The sequence below is a fragment of the Crassostrea angulata genome, chromosome 10, assembly GCF_025612915.1.
Source record: "Crassostrea angulata isolate pt1a10 chromosome 10, ASM2561291v2, whole genome shotgun sequence".
Taxonomy (NCBI): domain Eukaryota; kingdom Metazoa; phylum Mollusca; class Bivalvia; order Ostreida; family Ostreidae; genus Magallana; species Magallana angulata.
In genome coordinates, this window is record NC_069120.1 from 751,610 (window position 1) to 768,217 (window position 16,608).

General features: G+C 34.2%; 2 protein-coding genes across 4 annotated transcripts in view; one reads left to right on the forward strand and one right to left on the reverse strand.

Moving 5' to 3' along the window:
- The window catches only part of LOC128165675 (SH2 domain-containing protein 4B-like), a 155,974-nt gene that overhangs the window by 102,238 nt on the left and 37,128 nt on the right, over positions 1–16,608 (reverse strand). The window contains exons 1-3 of one of the 3 annotated variants that reach the window (XM_052830448.1): positions 15,588–15,772; positions 12,972–13,087; positions 10,387–10,459 (exon numbers count right to left, since the gene is read on the reverse strand). In XM_052830448.1, the coding sequence (XP_052686408.1) occupies positions 10,387–10,459; positions 12,972–13,070 (172 nt within the window). In that variant the 5' untranslated portion in view covers positions 13,071–13,087; positions 15,588–15,772. Of the gene's footprint in view, positions 1–10,386; positions 10,460–12,971; positions 13,088–15,587; positions 15,773–16,608 lie in introns of those variants that run through there. The other 2 variants (XM_052830447.1, XM_052830449.1) reach the window with 2 other exon arrangements.
- The window catches only part of LOC128165667 (tripartite motif-containing protein 3-like), a 100,440-nt gene that overhangs the window by 79,991 nt on the left and 3,841 nt on the right, over positions 1–16,608 (forward strand). The window lies entirely within an intron of this gene.

Genomic DNA, 16,608 nt, shown 5'->3' on the forward strand with positions numbered 1-16,608 from the left:
TGACCAATGGAATTCCTACCTTGATCAAATTGTCACAATTCCCCATGAAACCATTATCACAGGAGATTTTAATTTTCATATCGATGATGAAAAAAGCCCAAATGCAGTAAAGTTTTTACAAACATTAGAAGATCATAACTTGATTCAACATGTTTCCACACCTACCCATAATCGTGGACATATACTGGATCTCCTGATAACAAGATCTGATTCAACGGTGCTTACAGATGAACCTTCTGTGCATGATCCAAACTTATTTGATGCACACGGAAACTCTCTTTGTGATCATTATTCCATTCAAGCAGTGTTATCCTTGGGAAAACCGAAGCACACTGTGAAGGAAATAACTTTCCGAAAATGGAAAAATGTCGATCTCGGGGAGTTATCAAAGGACATCACGCTTGATATACCGAATGATAATTCATCTATTTCTCAAATCGTGGACCATTACAACACCACGATTCATAATGCTGTAGAAAAACATGCACCACTGACGAAAAAATCTGTGTTACTTCGACCAAACACCAAGTGGTACTCTGAAGAACTCCGTGACGCAAAACGCGAGAGACGCAGAGCTGAAAGATTATGGCGTAAGACAAGACTGGAGGTTCATAGACAAATTTTCAGGGACACATCCTCCAAGACAGCAAAACTCTTGTATAAAACCAAACAAGACTATTTTTCCCAAAAGATCGAAGAGTGTGGTAAGGACAACAAACAACTCTTTAAACTATCCAAGTCACTGATGGGGAAAAAACAGGAAACTATTCTACCGTCTTCAACATCCAATAAGGAGTTGGCAAATGAGTTTTCTAAATTCTTTATCAATAAAGTGGCAACAATTAGAGATGGTCTGAGAGAGCTTACTACCAGTAACACCGAAACATCGCTGTCCGTGGATATTCATTTCAGCGGCGATCCGTTAATGAGTTTTCGACACACAACAGAAGACGAAGTGAGGGCAATTCTTGGCAAAGCACCTAACAAGGCATGTGAACTTGACCCAATCCCAACTTCGATCTTAAAAAAGACCTTAAGTGCCGTGGTTCCATTCATTACTAACATTATAAATGTGTCATTCGATCAATCAGAAGTACCATCAGTTTTCAAGGAGGCACTAGTGAGACCATTGCTGAAAAAATCCGGTCTGGATAAGGAAGTATATAAAAATTATCGTCCTGTATCTAATCTCCCTTTTATCTCGAAAATTTTGGAAAAAGTTGTTGCAAACCGTCTCGACGAACATCTGGACAAAAATTTGTTAAGGGATTCCTTGCAGTCGGCTTACAGACAACAACACTCTACGGAAACAGCACTTCTCAGGGTTAATCATGACATCATGGAGGCTTTGGACAATCAATCGTCCGCGGTAATGGTACTCCTTGACCTTTCAGCAGCCTTTGATGTTATAGATCACACAATTCTATTTCAACGGCTAGAGACAACTTATGGAATCCATGGAAAATCCCTGGCTTGGATAAAATCATATCTTACCAACAGGCACCAACGTGTTGTGATTGGATCGGATACGTCAGACCCTTGCCATCTTCAGTTTGGTGTTCCACAGGGATCCGTCTTAGGACCAAAATTATATTGTCTTTTTTCTAAACCAATTGGAGACATATGTCGTCACCACGGTTTCAAGTATCATTGTTATGCTGACGACACCCAAGTATACATGATAATTAAAACCCATGAAAACTGGAACGACTACTTTCTACGACTCGAAAAATGTTTGCAGGATATAAGTAACTGGATGTCAAATAAACTACTTAAATTAAACCAGGACAAAACCGAATTGATAATTTTTACAACAAAATTCCAATCTAGAAATGTGCCAGTCCTACAATTAAAAGTCGGAGAAAGCGTCATCAACAGTGTAAATTCAGTCCGAAATTTAGGCATCCATTTCGACAGTTTTCTTACCATGGAAAAGCAAGTTTCATACATCATTAAAACTTGTAACTATCATCTCAGAAACATTGGAAGAATCAGAGGATTTATCTCAACAGACGCTTGTAAGACATTGGTAAATTCCTTAGTAACTTCAAGACTCGACTATGGAAATAGTTTACTTTTTAACGTAAACAAAGGCTCCATGGATAAATTACAAAAAATCCAAAATACCGCAGCTCGACTTGTGACCAAAACAAGAAAACGAGATCATATCACCCCTATTCTTGCTGACTTACATTGGCTTCCTGTTGAATTCCGTCCGAAATATAAAATTCTTGTTTTTACCTATTTGACAATTCATGGATTCGCTCCAGAATACTTGCAGGAATTAGTTACAATCCGTAAAATAAATCGGACTCTACGATCCGACGGGAGCTTGTCACTGATTTTACCTAGGGTGCGCACTGGAACATATGGTGAAAGACAATTTAGCTTTGCTGCTCCCTATTTATGGAACAGCCTTCCAGTGCGTATCCGTCAAGCCAAATCCGTTCAATGTTTTAAAAAACAATTGAAAACTTATTTTTATAAACTGGCTTTTGATTAATTTTTAAGATATATATTTATGTGTTCGCAAACTTTTTACTATATCCAAATTTTTACCATAGATGATTGTAATCTGTCGACATATATTATATACTTCTCCTTCTGTTTTTTAGATATGCATTTTATGCTTTGTAATGTCCATTTTATGTCCATCTTATGTAAAGCGCCTTAGAGTGATAATTTTATTATATAGGGCGCTATAAAAATTATTATTATTATTATTATTATTATGAAAGGATCAAAATTTATGGAACCTAGATCCTTCACATGGCGTCGTATCATGATTACGCCAAGCGATGGGCAAAATCCGAAGAAGAAGACATTGATACCTTGTCAGAGTGGGTTAAAGACATCAGATGTACATTAAAATCTCGTATTAAATGACTATGAGATCAGATGAGACCATCTATCCTTCTGTTTTCAAAGAACAGAAGTGAGAAAAGAACTAGACAGATTGCACGATCAGTATTATCGTGCACCTGCTCTTAAGGCAAGAAACAGCATTGTCTTTGTTTGTAAGGCACATTAAATAAAAAGCATTTTCGAAGAACTAGGTTTCGATTCAGTAGTAATCCTACTTACACCCAGAGCAGCCTTTCCAAGCAGGAAATACTTCAAAATCATAAATCGGTTATGGATATCGCCAACAAACAAAATGAATTTGATTTACGTTATTTGTACTGGATTCCAAAGCTTCACAAAAATCCTTACAAACAGAGATATATAGCAGGTTCCAGTAAATGCTCCACCAACCCTCTCTCTTCACTCCTTACTAAAATTCTTACAGTAGTGAAAAAGAAACCTCAAGAGTACTGTACAACAATATACTCCAAAAGTGAATCAGATGTGGATACTAAAAAACTCTAAAGAATTATTAGAAAACTTGAGGTCTCAAAATCTTACCAAAATCAATAGCATCAAAACTTATGATTTTTCAACGCTTTATACAACCATTCTTCATGACAAATTAAAATCTAGGCTTTTTGATATCATCGACAGTTGTTTCTTCAACAAAAAAAGAAGTCGTAAAAATGCTCACCTTGTCATTGCAAATCTAAAAAATTATTTTATTAAAAACCATTCTGATTGCACACACAAGTACTCTGAAGATGCTTAAGTTTCTGATAGACAACATCTATGTAGTTTTTGGAAATCAAGTCTTCCAACAATCTGTTGAAATTCCCATTGGTACAAAACGTGCTCCATTGTTAGCAGACCTATTTTTGTATTCTTATGAAGCAGAATGTATTAAAAAACTTGTATGTGAAAAAAATAAATCACTCGCTGTGGCCTTCAACTCAACATTCAGGTATATCGACGACGTATTATCAAATAACAATTGTTATTTCCATACTTACGTCGACTCAATATATCCCAGTGAATTTAAAATAAAAAATACCACTGAGTCTGCGTCATCTGTTTTATATTTGGATATTTTACTGGAAATTGACACTGACGGTAACCGAACAACAAAACTTAATGATAAAAGCGATGACTTCAATTTTTTTTTATAGCCAACGTTCCTTACTTATGTAGCAATATACCTTCATCACCTGCATATGGTGTTTTTGTCTCTCAGTTAATTCGATACGCAAGGGCATGCTCTTCGTATGAACAGTTTCTAGGGCGAGGCAAGCTACTGACAAACAAGTTGATAAAACAGAACTATCAACAGTCTCGTTTGAAGTCATCTTTTTGTAAGTTCTAAGGTCGATACAACGACCTTGTCAGCAAATACAATCTTCCACTGGGTTTCATGATGACTGACGTTTTTCATACTAATAGTTAGACCAAAATTAAACACCTAATTGTCTACGTACTTTTTTCGTTTTTTTTTTACCCGATTACGTCAAAACTATCGACAATCAAAAATATTTACGCTATTTAATTAGAGTTTAACTGTGAATTAAGAAGTAAAAGAACTTACAGTATGAAGTCATGTCAGAAGTCATATTGAGTTGTATATCTCAGACATATAATGTCCAACTCTCCTGAGTTCGAAAGAAAACTACCTGCTATGCACCGCGGGAAAATTCTCCCAGCCAATCAACAACCAGAATTAAATATAAAACTGACCCTTTGGTATTTTTAATTTTAAGGGATAACACGTATAACAGTTTAATATAAATGATTTTATCATTGTAATGATAAAAGTAAATTTATACAGCTGAAAAAAAAAATGCCAAAAATAATATGTAGAAAATTTAACACAATCACAATTATGGCTCGAAGGGCTATATGATAGATTGGATCACGCCACATCCTTAATGCCTCACAATACTTAAAGAATGATTCTTTATTAATTATTCGTGTATTTAAATGATTTTTGGCAATTGTACGATCAAATATTATACCACATTGACATTTTTACGCTATTTTCATTTTATATAAGTACATGTATGCAAGCCCTGCTTACAACAGCAAAGAATACGTCTTTTGCGTTATTGATGAAATTATTAAACGATACATTACAAATTTAATTTGAATCGTTATTACAGACTTAGTAGGCCTCCATCGGTCGTAGACGACCATGGGATATTGTATCCTATTTTGTCTTTCTCTGACAGCAACGTTTGTGGCTGAAAAGTCCTATACGGGAGAGACGTTCTTTTCCGCAAGAGTCACATATGTAAATGGTTTCTGATCTTTCGGGGTTAAGCGCTGCTTTCGTTGTCCGCGTTTTCTGCTGCATGCACAAACTTTTTTCCCCTGACTTGATCTGTCTAAGTAGTGTGGACCTCCATCTGGGTCGATCTGCTGCTAGGTCTTCCCAAGATCGCACGTCAATATCAAGGGCCTTCATGTCTCTTTTTACGACATCCTTGAATCGAAGTTGTGGGTGCCCAGTGCTTAGTTTCCCAGTTCTCAATTCTCCATACAAGATGTCCTTGGGAATACGTCCGTCATCCATTCGATGCACATGCCGGAGCCAGCATAACGTGCGCTGTCGAAGCATAGTGAACATTCTTGGAAGGTTCGCCCGAGACAGGACTTCTGTGTTAGGCACCTTGTCCTGCCATGAAATGCCTAGGATGCGGCGCAGACATCGCTACCGTACAGCAAGGTGCTGATTATGCAGGCGTTGTATACTGCCATTTTGGTACTAGTTTTTAGTGTGGGCTTTGTCCAAACTCTTTTTGAAAGTCGAGCGAGAGTGGATGTAGCCTTTCCGATCCTCTTGCTCAACATCACAGACTAAGACACTGAAAAATGTAGATATACTTTAAAATATTCTTTGGTGAAATTATGTAAGTTAGCGTTTTTTAACTTGATAGCAAAAACAAGATTCTTTTTATGCAATATTACACGTTACAATTGTGAATTCAGCCAACCTTTTAAAAAAGAAAAACCCTAAAACATCAACATTTTATCAACATTTATGAACATCAGTAAAAAGGTCCATAACTATGTATAAAGTCGTATAGTTCGTATGGACCCCCTGAATTTATGCTCTCAAAAAATTCTTCTGAAACGAAAATTAGAAGTGTGATTTTTTTTAATTTGCAAAACTAAAAAAAAAATAACTAAAAGAATAAAATAGGTATTTTTCAAACATTACGTTCATTTATCCAACATCTTGGTTTTTCATTGTAAAATTCCATAATTGCAAGCAATGATTATAAAAAGAGCACGTTGTTACGAGGTTGCTATGAGATTAAATACAAATTTTGCTTAAATGGATTTTTATTTTTACCAAATCTTGCAAAATTACAAAACTTACTGTGTCAAACATGTATTTATTAAAACTAGTATATGTAAATCATTAAATTATTTTGCTAATATCTGCATGTAGTGTAGTATGTTCCTTCATAGCCAGGTTATAAATAGACCTACCTTTTACTGAAGAGTATTGGTGAAGAAGACTTTTTCATATTCTAGCCCATTAGTTAACATCAAACCTACAAATTTATATATAAAGGTTTCTTAGGTAATGGTATTGAACAAAACATACACAGCAGAATAATCAGTTAATGTACAATATCTTAGATTCAAAACAGTAAATATGCAACTCCATGCTAATCAAGAAGGTTGATATCTTGACAAGAACAATTTAAGACAGATAAAAACTTCCTTTAAAATTATTGAAGTTCGGATGATTTTGGACTGTTAAAATTTCTAGATATTTGTGTAAATATGCCAACCTGTGCAGACAACATTGGTGTCTCAGTAACTGAAACTGTGATCCAGGCCTCATTATTATGAACTTTCAAGGATGAAACAGGAATGGGCTCCCCTGAGCTTAGCTGGTGAACTTGTACACACCCATCAGATGAGGAGGTGGTCAACATTTGGTGGTGCTACAGAGGAAGCAAAGCGGTCAAGTTAACAAAGGTATAGTCCACTCTGAACAAGCGTTCTGAATTTACTTCATGATATGACGTTTGTTTTAGAATTCTACAAGAATTAATTTCTTCTTTACAGGAGATTTTCAGGATAGAAATAAACTTACCCATTGAAATATGCAGCTATATGATATTTTGATAAAAGTGAGTCATTTTTCTCTCGTACTATTTTTATATTATTTTCATCATTTTGTGCCCCAACAGTGTATGTAATTTGATACGTATCAATTTTTCAAGTAACGCAGATTTTGTGTTTCCATGCTGAGAAAAACAACTATGTGACTTCGTTGAAAAAGCAATGTGCCGATAATGAATTTATTAAAAAATAAAAACAAAATCTAAGTTGTTGTTTTATCACAAAAAAGACATTTCAAATGTAACCATTGTTAAAACGTCTTATTTTTATTTTCAAGTTTACTGTATGCATAAATTGTGACCAATCACATCTTTTCTGTACGTTGAAAATACAAAATATATCAACAAAGGTAAGATTTCTACAAGTAAAACTTATCACTTTCTTCTACGTTGCAAACAAATCAACAATAGGAACATTTTACAATTGCTAGACCATGGTGTACATTTGAATTATTTCCATGGCATTGATGTATTCTTAAAAGGTGTAATACATTCTCAAAAAGAATATATTAACCATATAAATCATGTTTTTTTATCAGTAATACACCTTGTTTATTGATTCCTGACATGTACACACAGATATACCTGATCTGATTCAGATGAAACTTGGTAGGTTGGCTTCTGGCACTGCATTTACAAATGTACTTGGAGTGTACATGTACTTGAAATGGGCATTTCAAATTTGAATCATCAGACAAATAGACATTCATGGTTGCAAAAGAAAGTCAAAACTCAATGTTAAATATTCACATTAAGTGTATTTTTTTCGTTAAAATAAAATATAAAAAATGAAATATTAAGTTTGATTCAATGCAAAAAATTGAAACACACCGAATATAATACATGTTCATGTAGTGTAGACTTATTAACTTGGATGAGGATTATGACCTTACTTTCAATCTTATTGAAGATATGGACATTTGAAATCCTTGACTCCAACTATGACATTGACATTGCCTAATGATATATCAGAAAGCCAAAGCTTAAATATAGGCTAAAATCAAATAGTACATGAAACTTCTGATTCGTCTGACCAACTCAAAACAAAAATTTCATTACAGTAACTTTTCATATGAGTGTACATGTTATTGATAAACTTTTAACAAGTTAAAACTACAAAATAAGAATTAAAATAAACATTTAAATATCAATGAAATCTTAAACAACCCATTTTAAACAAAGAATTAAAACTACACAAATGACATAATATGTAGGTCTTTTGACTCTAGACCAAAAAAACCTTAGTATGATGTTTACGAGGCATTCAAATTTTCCAAGGCAAATTGTTTTTGCAGCGTTTGACATTTGCATAAAATCAGTAAGGAGTCAAGATTTGTTGCATTATTTACACAATCAAACACTAAACTCCAAACGTCATACAATGTCAGGACCGTTCAGCAGAAAATGCTCATTCCTTCATGGCACCTGATCCTACCTCTAAGTTTTGTAGAGGTCCATGTTTGCTCTGCTCCTGTTTTGCATTTTTTCTTTGGACTTTGGAACATTTTTTATTATCACCACATTTCATTTCTAAAATACAATTCAAACTTTTAAAATTAAAACATAAAGGGTTTGGTTGCAAATGGTAAAAACATCTCTTACACTTCTACTCTGAAGCCACTCCCAAAAGCAAAGGTGATGATGAGTCTTTGTATCACAAAAACACACTTATGTTTTACGAACCCCATCACCAAGACTCGGTATGTCATTATTGATCTCACTTTATCTCACCTGATCTCCTTGATCTCGCGCTCGGTCTCTTTGAGTGCCCTCTCCTGGATTTCTAACTCGATCACCTCCTCTATAAATTTATTGTTTTTGTGATTCCCATTACCCAGACCCTATATTTTATTACAGATCTCACTATATCTCAACTGATCTTCTTGATCTCGTGCTTGATCTTCTTGATATTGTGCCTGGCCTCCTTGAAAAAACTTTCCTGGATCTCTAACTTGATTATTTCTTCTATAGATTTGTCAATTTTGTGTTTCCCATTACAAGGACTCAATATGTCATTACTGATTTTCCTATATCTCACCTGATCTCCTCGATCTCGCGCTCGGCCTCTTTGAGTGCACTCTCCTGAATCTCTAACTCGATCATCTCCTCTATAGACCTGTCGTGTTTGTGTTCTCCCATCACCCAGACCCACTCCCTGCCGTTCTTGCCCAACAGGAAGTCCACATTCTTTCTACCTACTCAACAAATCAAACGCATTAATAACAAAGCTATGATGAAATAAATGGGAAAAGTGACAAGAATAAAACATACATGAATCACATCCAGAATCATAGCCACCTCAAACAAATCCATAAAAAGACGCACAAATACACAAAGAACTTGGAAGATAGCTACCATCTGTGCATGTTCCTTGAATTTTATCTATGACATGTAAATGGACTTTTAAGTGACATGATTATTTAGATCAATTACGGGTAAAAAGAGGGCCTGAAGTTGTCTCCCTTCAAATATCTAACTGTAAGGAAGTTTGTATCTGCAATCGCTCCATAGTCCACACCATAAGTATTTTTAAAAAAACCGCGAACAATTGAATTAATCTTTAAGCGGTGCTGTGTCTAAAAACTAAAAGCCATCATTGATCATATAAATCTGTGAAAGCATTAAAGATTGTGGTAGCTCAATTTTCATTCAGTTTTAATGGCACCCCTTCACCATCAATTTTAATGCAAAAAACCTGTGAAACATAATTTTTCTTCATTAATTATAGCTATACTTGAAAATTTATAAATGATGACCTTTATGAAACTTTAAAACATTACAAATCCTACAAAACTGGCTATCTTGAAGTTATTGTAAGCTCCTGACCAAAATTATGATATATTTTGCTTTATCAAATAGCTTCTCTTCCTTTATTACATTTTACTTAATAATTAATTCTTATCAATACAAATATATACAGTATTTTCCTGAGTATCATTAGAGAGTTCAATAAGATAGATTGCTATGAGTTCTCCAATCAGCCACTAATTACTTGCACATACACACTTAAAGCATTAATTATCTGTAAGATCATTGATGGTCTAAAATCAGGAAGTACTGACGTTAGTGAAATCAGTTTAATTAAATGAGAGTTACACTGTGACACTCAGACCAAGGTGTTAAAGTCAATACCTTGACCCCGGGGAACCGCTACATTAACCTGTAATTAGGGCAGGAAGCCATTAAAACAGACCACCCTCTCTGTTAGGGTGGAAAGAAATACTCTTAGTATATCATCAACATATCTCACAATTTCTACATTGAAATCTTTAGTATAGTATGATGACAAACTTGGAGCATTGGTTTGTACTGAAACAATTAAAACGGTAATCCAGTAATTAACAACAGTATAACGTCCTGGATAAGAGTACAACACATAGCATACAACCATTGTGTTACAGCATACCTTTCTTGGGTTTCCTTGGGATCCGGTCATCTTGATTCTTCTTCTCAAACTCGTTGTACCTCCGGACTTGTTCCTGGGTTAAAAGATAGGAAAACATTTGTCAGATTCAATCAACTCACATAATAAGCCATTAATTAGATCAGCATTTATCAATATTTATAAAAAGTTAACAGTTACATATAAACTATAAAATTAATTCAAGCAAAACTGGCATAAATATATTCTTTTACACTTGAACATTTTTAAAGAACAAGTGCACTTAAGCTATAGAGAATGGGCCCTTTTTCAGTGCCGTTTATATGTAGAAAATATCAACAAATTGCTTTTTTCTCGTAATAGTTAAGCACTCATGGATATTTCTGATTTATATGCACGCTTAAAATTACCAAAATTAGCATACAATTTAAAAAAATTGAGGATTTTTAAATGTCTATAAATAATCTAAATCCGGAAAAACGAACCGAACCTACTTGAATTGTGTCTATTTAAATCAGAGGGAGGAGACATTTAAATCAACATTGCTCTGTTGGTGGATCGATTGGCGCGTTTGCTGAATTATACTTTATGCATTATTTTACATCTGAAAAAAAATCGAATGAAGCTTTGAAGTTGCATATTACCATAGTGACAAAAAAACATTCCTGACCATACAAATATGATGGAAAGCGATCAAAACGTGTCAATGTTTTACAGTGAGCACATTTGACAAACGTTTACCTGGATAGAAACCACGTGATTGTTTGAAATAATTTATTCCATGCGTGAGCTCAAACATGGGTCACGCAGGTAATAGCTTTCGCTTGCTATAGGAAAAACCTTGAAATTTTCATACGTTTTTCATTTTTCAGGTACCAGCCTAACCGAGTACAAACTTCTTACTTTCACAGGAGTTTACTAAATGTATAATGTGTATTTTGTCTTTTCCACAAGTTTGTACTCGGTTAGGCTGACAATAAACAAAAGCTTTAAAATGAATGCCCGTCCTCGATTTACTATACAAAATCACGAATGTCTGCTGACCCCTACTATGTTTTAAAGCTTCGTGCTTTTTATAAACAATAAATTCAGCACTAAAACTTGTTAATTCTTATGGAATACATTTCAATAGATTATGTTTAGGCGAAAAAATATGCTTAATTTGATTCTTCATTTTTTCACTTTTTACTGGGGCCCATAAGTGCACTCGTCCTTTATAGTCTTGATATTTTGCAGAAATTCACTTTTCTACATGCTAACAAAGATTGATTAAGTACATTTCTGAATGCATTTATTCAAATATCTGTATACATTATATTTAGAAATGTACCTGATTTAGCAGAAGCTGCTCTCTGCTAAAACCATAAATTGGTCTAATTTAATGAAATACACAGCCAAATGAAATACATTTACAGTATATTGATTTCAATTGAACATAAAATGTTTACATTTATGGTATATTGATTTCAATTGAACATAAAATGTAATACGTTTATGGTATATTGATTTCAATTAAACATAAAATGTTTAAGGGACATCACCAACCTGCTGTTTACAGACAAACTATGGCCTTCTGTATGATATACATGTATAGCTGTATGTGGTACAGACAATATTAAGGTTAATTATACTTTTATGTTAAATACTGAAATCTGATTGCGTCGGTTGACAATGATTTTCTCGAGGTGTCAATTTCAACAGTTACCCTCCCAAACAGGCACTATTTATATACTGTTACCCGTTTTTTAGCGTGTTGCTAACGCTGAGGGTAATAGAACGGATTATCAGCTGCGTCTAATTCGTCCAAACCAATTAGAATTCAGTATTTAACATGAAAGTAAAAGTATAATAAAACAAATTGTTACATGCACATACATTATGCTTGTACGGTTCCCCATAGAATTCACTTCATTTCTACATGTATATAAAAGCAGTAAAATTTTCTTTAAAATTAAGACATTCAATGTAATAAAATAAATAGTGCCTGTTTGGGAAGACACAGTTGAAATTGACACCCCTCGAAAACCGTTGTCAACCGACGCGAAGCAGAGCTTGACAACGGTTTTCTCAGGGTGTCAATTTCAACAGTTACCCTCCCAAACAGGCACTATTTAATATATAATATCAAACACCTCCAATATCTTGACAAACAGTATGGCCTTCTGTATGATATACATGAATAACTCTACATGGATGTGATTTAGACAATATTAAGGTACATCACCCACCTCCCAAATCTTGACAAACATTATGGTCTTCTGTATGATGTACATGTATGACTAAATGTGGTATATACAATATTAAAGTACATCTCCCCACCTCCCGTATCTCGACAAACAGTTTGGCCTTCTGTATTATATACATGTATAACTGTATGTGTATATCTGTTTGTGGTACAGATTAAGGTACATCACCCACCTCCTAAATCTTGACAAACATTATGGCCTTCTGTATGATGTACATGTATAACTGTATGTGGTATACACGATATTAAGGTACATCATCCACCTTCCAAATCTTGACAAACATTATGGCCTTCTGTATAATTTACATATAGAACTGCATGTGCATATATCTGTTTGTGGTACAGATTAAGGTACATCACCCACCTCTCGTATTTTGACAAACAGTATGGCCTTCTGTTCGTCCGACAGCTCTGACAGGAGGTCAGGGTCGACGGTCATCGTCTGGAGAATCTGCTGTAACATGGTGGACTCGTACTGACCTGTAACCCACAAACCAAACATAATTAACAGTTTGTTTTAATGATGAATTTTCGTTAATTTGAAAGCATTACAATGAAATATTAACAGTACTTGTTAGAGTAAATAAAACACTGCATATCAAGAACAATATTTGCCAATAAAAAACACTTTCAAACTCATAATTAAATTTTATTCAATACTGTTGAATACATCTGGTTTAAAAACTTTTGACACATTAACACAATTCTTTTAAATGAAGAATTTTATTACTTTGATATCAATACAATGAAAATTTCACTACACATTTTACATTTTTACCAACACTTTACCACGTTTACAGACTTTCTCTCATATTACCTCTAGATCAAATGGAATCCAGGGTATACATGTTAAAGGCAATAGATCTATTTTTATGTTTTCTCTAATTTAGAAATGCACAAGGAAATAGTATGTTGATAAATACTTTACTAGATTCAAGAATGTTTGAGTGTTCACAAACAACTTCCTCATAATAATAATTGGCCATACTTCAGTTGTAACGCTCTCTACCTCACGGTCCCTCCGTTAGATTAATGTTCATTGAGACTTTCAGAGTGTGAGAGACAACTTTTCAAAGGATTTCAATTCTAAAAATCACTGATATGTATTTTACGTTTAATGTCTGTCCTAAAAATTTCAAAATACATGTTTATCTACATACTTTAAATTACCTTACACAGATGTCAGCTATTTGGTTACAATAAAGCTATTTCTCTGTATTAATTAATTCTAAGTTTCTAACTCTTTCTTCCTCTTCCTTAGATTATGGACTTAATTGGCCAACATTTAAATAAAACAAATGAACCGCTGATTTAACAGTTTTATATCTTTTACATGATGTTTGTATGTAATTTTAATTCTCTTGGTACAAGACAGATTCAACTGATTCACAGATGAACAGATAATGGTGGTTTAAGATAGAGAGGAGTTTATATATATATAGTGAATTCACTTCCGCTGGGAGTTGGATTGATACGATGACCTGACAATATCTAGGATGACTCCAGTCTGCTGTCATCCCGTTATCTTACCGCTGCCAAAAACAAGCTGATCACATGACTCACGCCAGTCAATCCCTCCCCCTACCGTACACACGGCATCCTGGTACCCCAAACATCTCACTCCTACCCCCCTCCAGTAAGTAATCAACACCAGATTCCTGGGAGCAGAGTCAACACACAGTTTTTATCATATCACTACAGAGTTCCAATCACACTGAGAATCTACAAAATGTCTTGTAGAATTCCGCTGAATGGCAGTTTTTAATCTTGAATGCTGAGGATGTTTTGATCTGACTGGTTGATAAGAAATCAAAATACACACATCTATATTTTTCTCTCTTCCAATATAAATAAAAAATCTATACAGGAGTTTTGAAGAAAGAGAGAAGCGATGTTTTAGTAAATCTCTGCACAACAAGGAATACATAAACACAAACAACTTGTGTATATATCCTTTGTTTTAACAACATTGGGACATTAACTGTTTGTTGAATCACTGCTTCCCAGATGTTCCCTATTCCTTCTCCATAGACCTAATGTGTGTAATAACGTCTGTGTTGTAAGGTGGAGAATGACATTCAATGAACTGGTATCATTGTCTTGTTTATCAGTAAGTAGAATACTCCTTCCTCTGTATATTGTTACATCACAGTACATCATATCATACAACACTGGTATCAGCGACTAACTACCGGTACCCACCACAAAATCATGAAAGTTAACTTAGGAACAGATGCATTTTTTGACTACAACAAGTTTTGTAAAGACAGCCCCCCCCCCACCAAAAAAAAATCATTGCTCAGTGCAAATGTAAATCAATAACACAAATAATTTTGTACAGTGTAGTTTTCTCTTCCATGAAATTCAATACAGTATAGCTGACATAGATATGTCAACAATTGGTAAGTTTTATCAACATGACCTCAATTTTAAATTGTTTAATGGGGACAAGAATATTTGCATGTTTGAATAAATTAAAGCAACTCAAACAATGTAAATGATCAGTGAAACTATTTATTATATAGGTCAATCAGTTACAGCCCTTAAGGTCAAATTCAACAAGTTTGTCCATTAGCTTGTAATCACAATGTTCAAGTCATCCCATTCTGACAATGACATCAAAATGAAAGTAATTACACTCTCTGATTTCTCTCTTAATGCAGACAAGTGAAAGGTATAGTTTAAAATGTCCAATATCATTCCATTGCTTACCAAAGCATTAGTTGAGAGAGAGAGAGAGAGAGAGAGAGAGAGAGAGAGAGAGAGAGAGAGAGAGAGAGAGAGAGAGATCTTCACAACGAGATAATCGTACTCCAGTCAATCTAATATGCGTGTATTCGCATCACAGACATTAAGTAAATAGCAAAAACAACCAACAACTGAGAATTGCTAACCAACAGGCCGCAACAACCAAATAGTTCGTCTCTTCTCTTATAACAGCTGTGTAACAAGGGGCAACACATTTTAATGCTCTACTTACGATTCGACCAACGCAATCAATGCCGTGCTGAAATGATATGGCGGAAACTAATGCATCATTCTTCCATAGTTAATATCTTCTACACTAAATATAAGTCCATAGCATCATGCTGTTTTGTGAAGTACAGCACCTTCGCTTTCTACTTCCACTTTACCAAAACTTCCTGTTGGTGGCGCTGCTAACCCGGAAAAAATATTTCACGATGTTATGGCGGGAAAAATGAATTTTCTCAAGGGAGATAATCATAAGTCATCATAATTCAATTTTAGCAATGGAAGAGAAAAACATTAAATTATCATTTTATTTTCTTATTGATCACCGTAATACCAATATTCAAATTATCCTACCAGAAAGTATAGACCTATTATATTGTTTTTTATGAATCTGATTTTAATTTAATTCCTTTGAGCTGCATTAAATATTATATTTTCTTTTTCAAGAACAAACACATTTTTATGTGACTGAAGGAAATTGAACAAAATAATTTTAAAAGTTCAGACTGCAAACTATACATATTAACCAAAAAAGACAAAGCATTAAAGTTTCTAATGAATTCTCAAATGTTGTAATATAAGCATCTTAAAACATAGGAGAGAGTAGACGGAATAAAAAAATGAGAAACAGAGGAAATACAAGATTCTCGGTACATGATATTAACATCTATCCAGTATTTCCTCCCTTACTTTTTTCTTTATTTATAGAAATTTGAGTTACTTCATGTAAAGCCACTGACAAATTAAGCCGTATCATCATTAATCTAATTTGTCTGCATATGACTGTATAGTACACAATATGTTTAAACCCACAGCCTACAAATGCATCATCAAGCAGTGATTGGCCTATGAAATGACACATTTAATAAAAGTAATGATTACATTGTTAAATTGGGGTTTATTCTATAACTTTGAAGTGAACTATGCTTTGATTAATCTGTGATTGATTTAAACTTCTTCTACAATGCATGGGTGGAGCACGTGGCTCAGTGGTCAGAGGCGTTAGACCAGTAAACAAAAGGTCACTG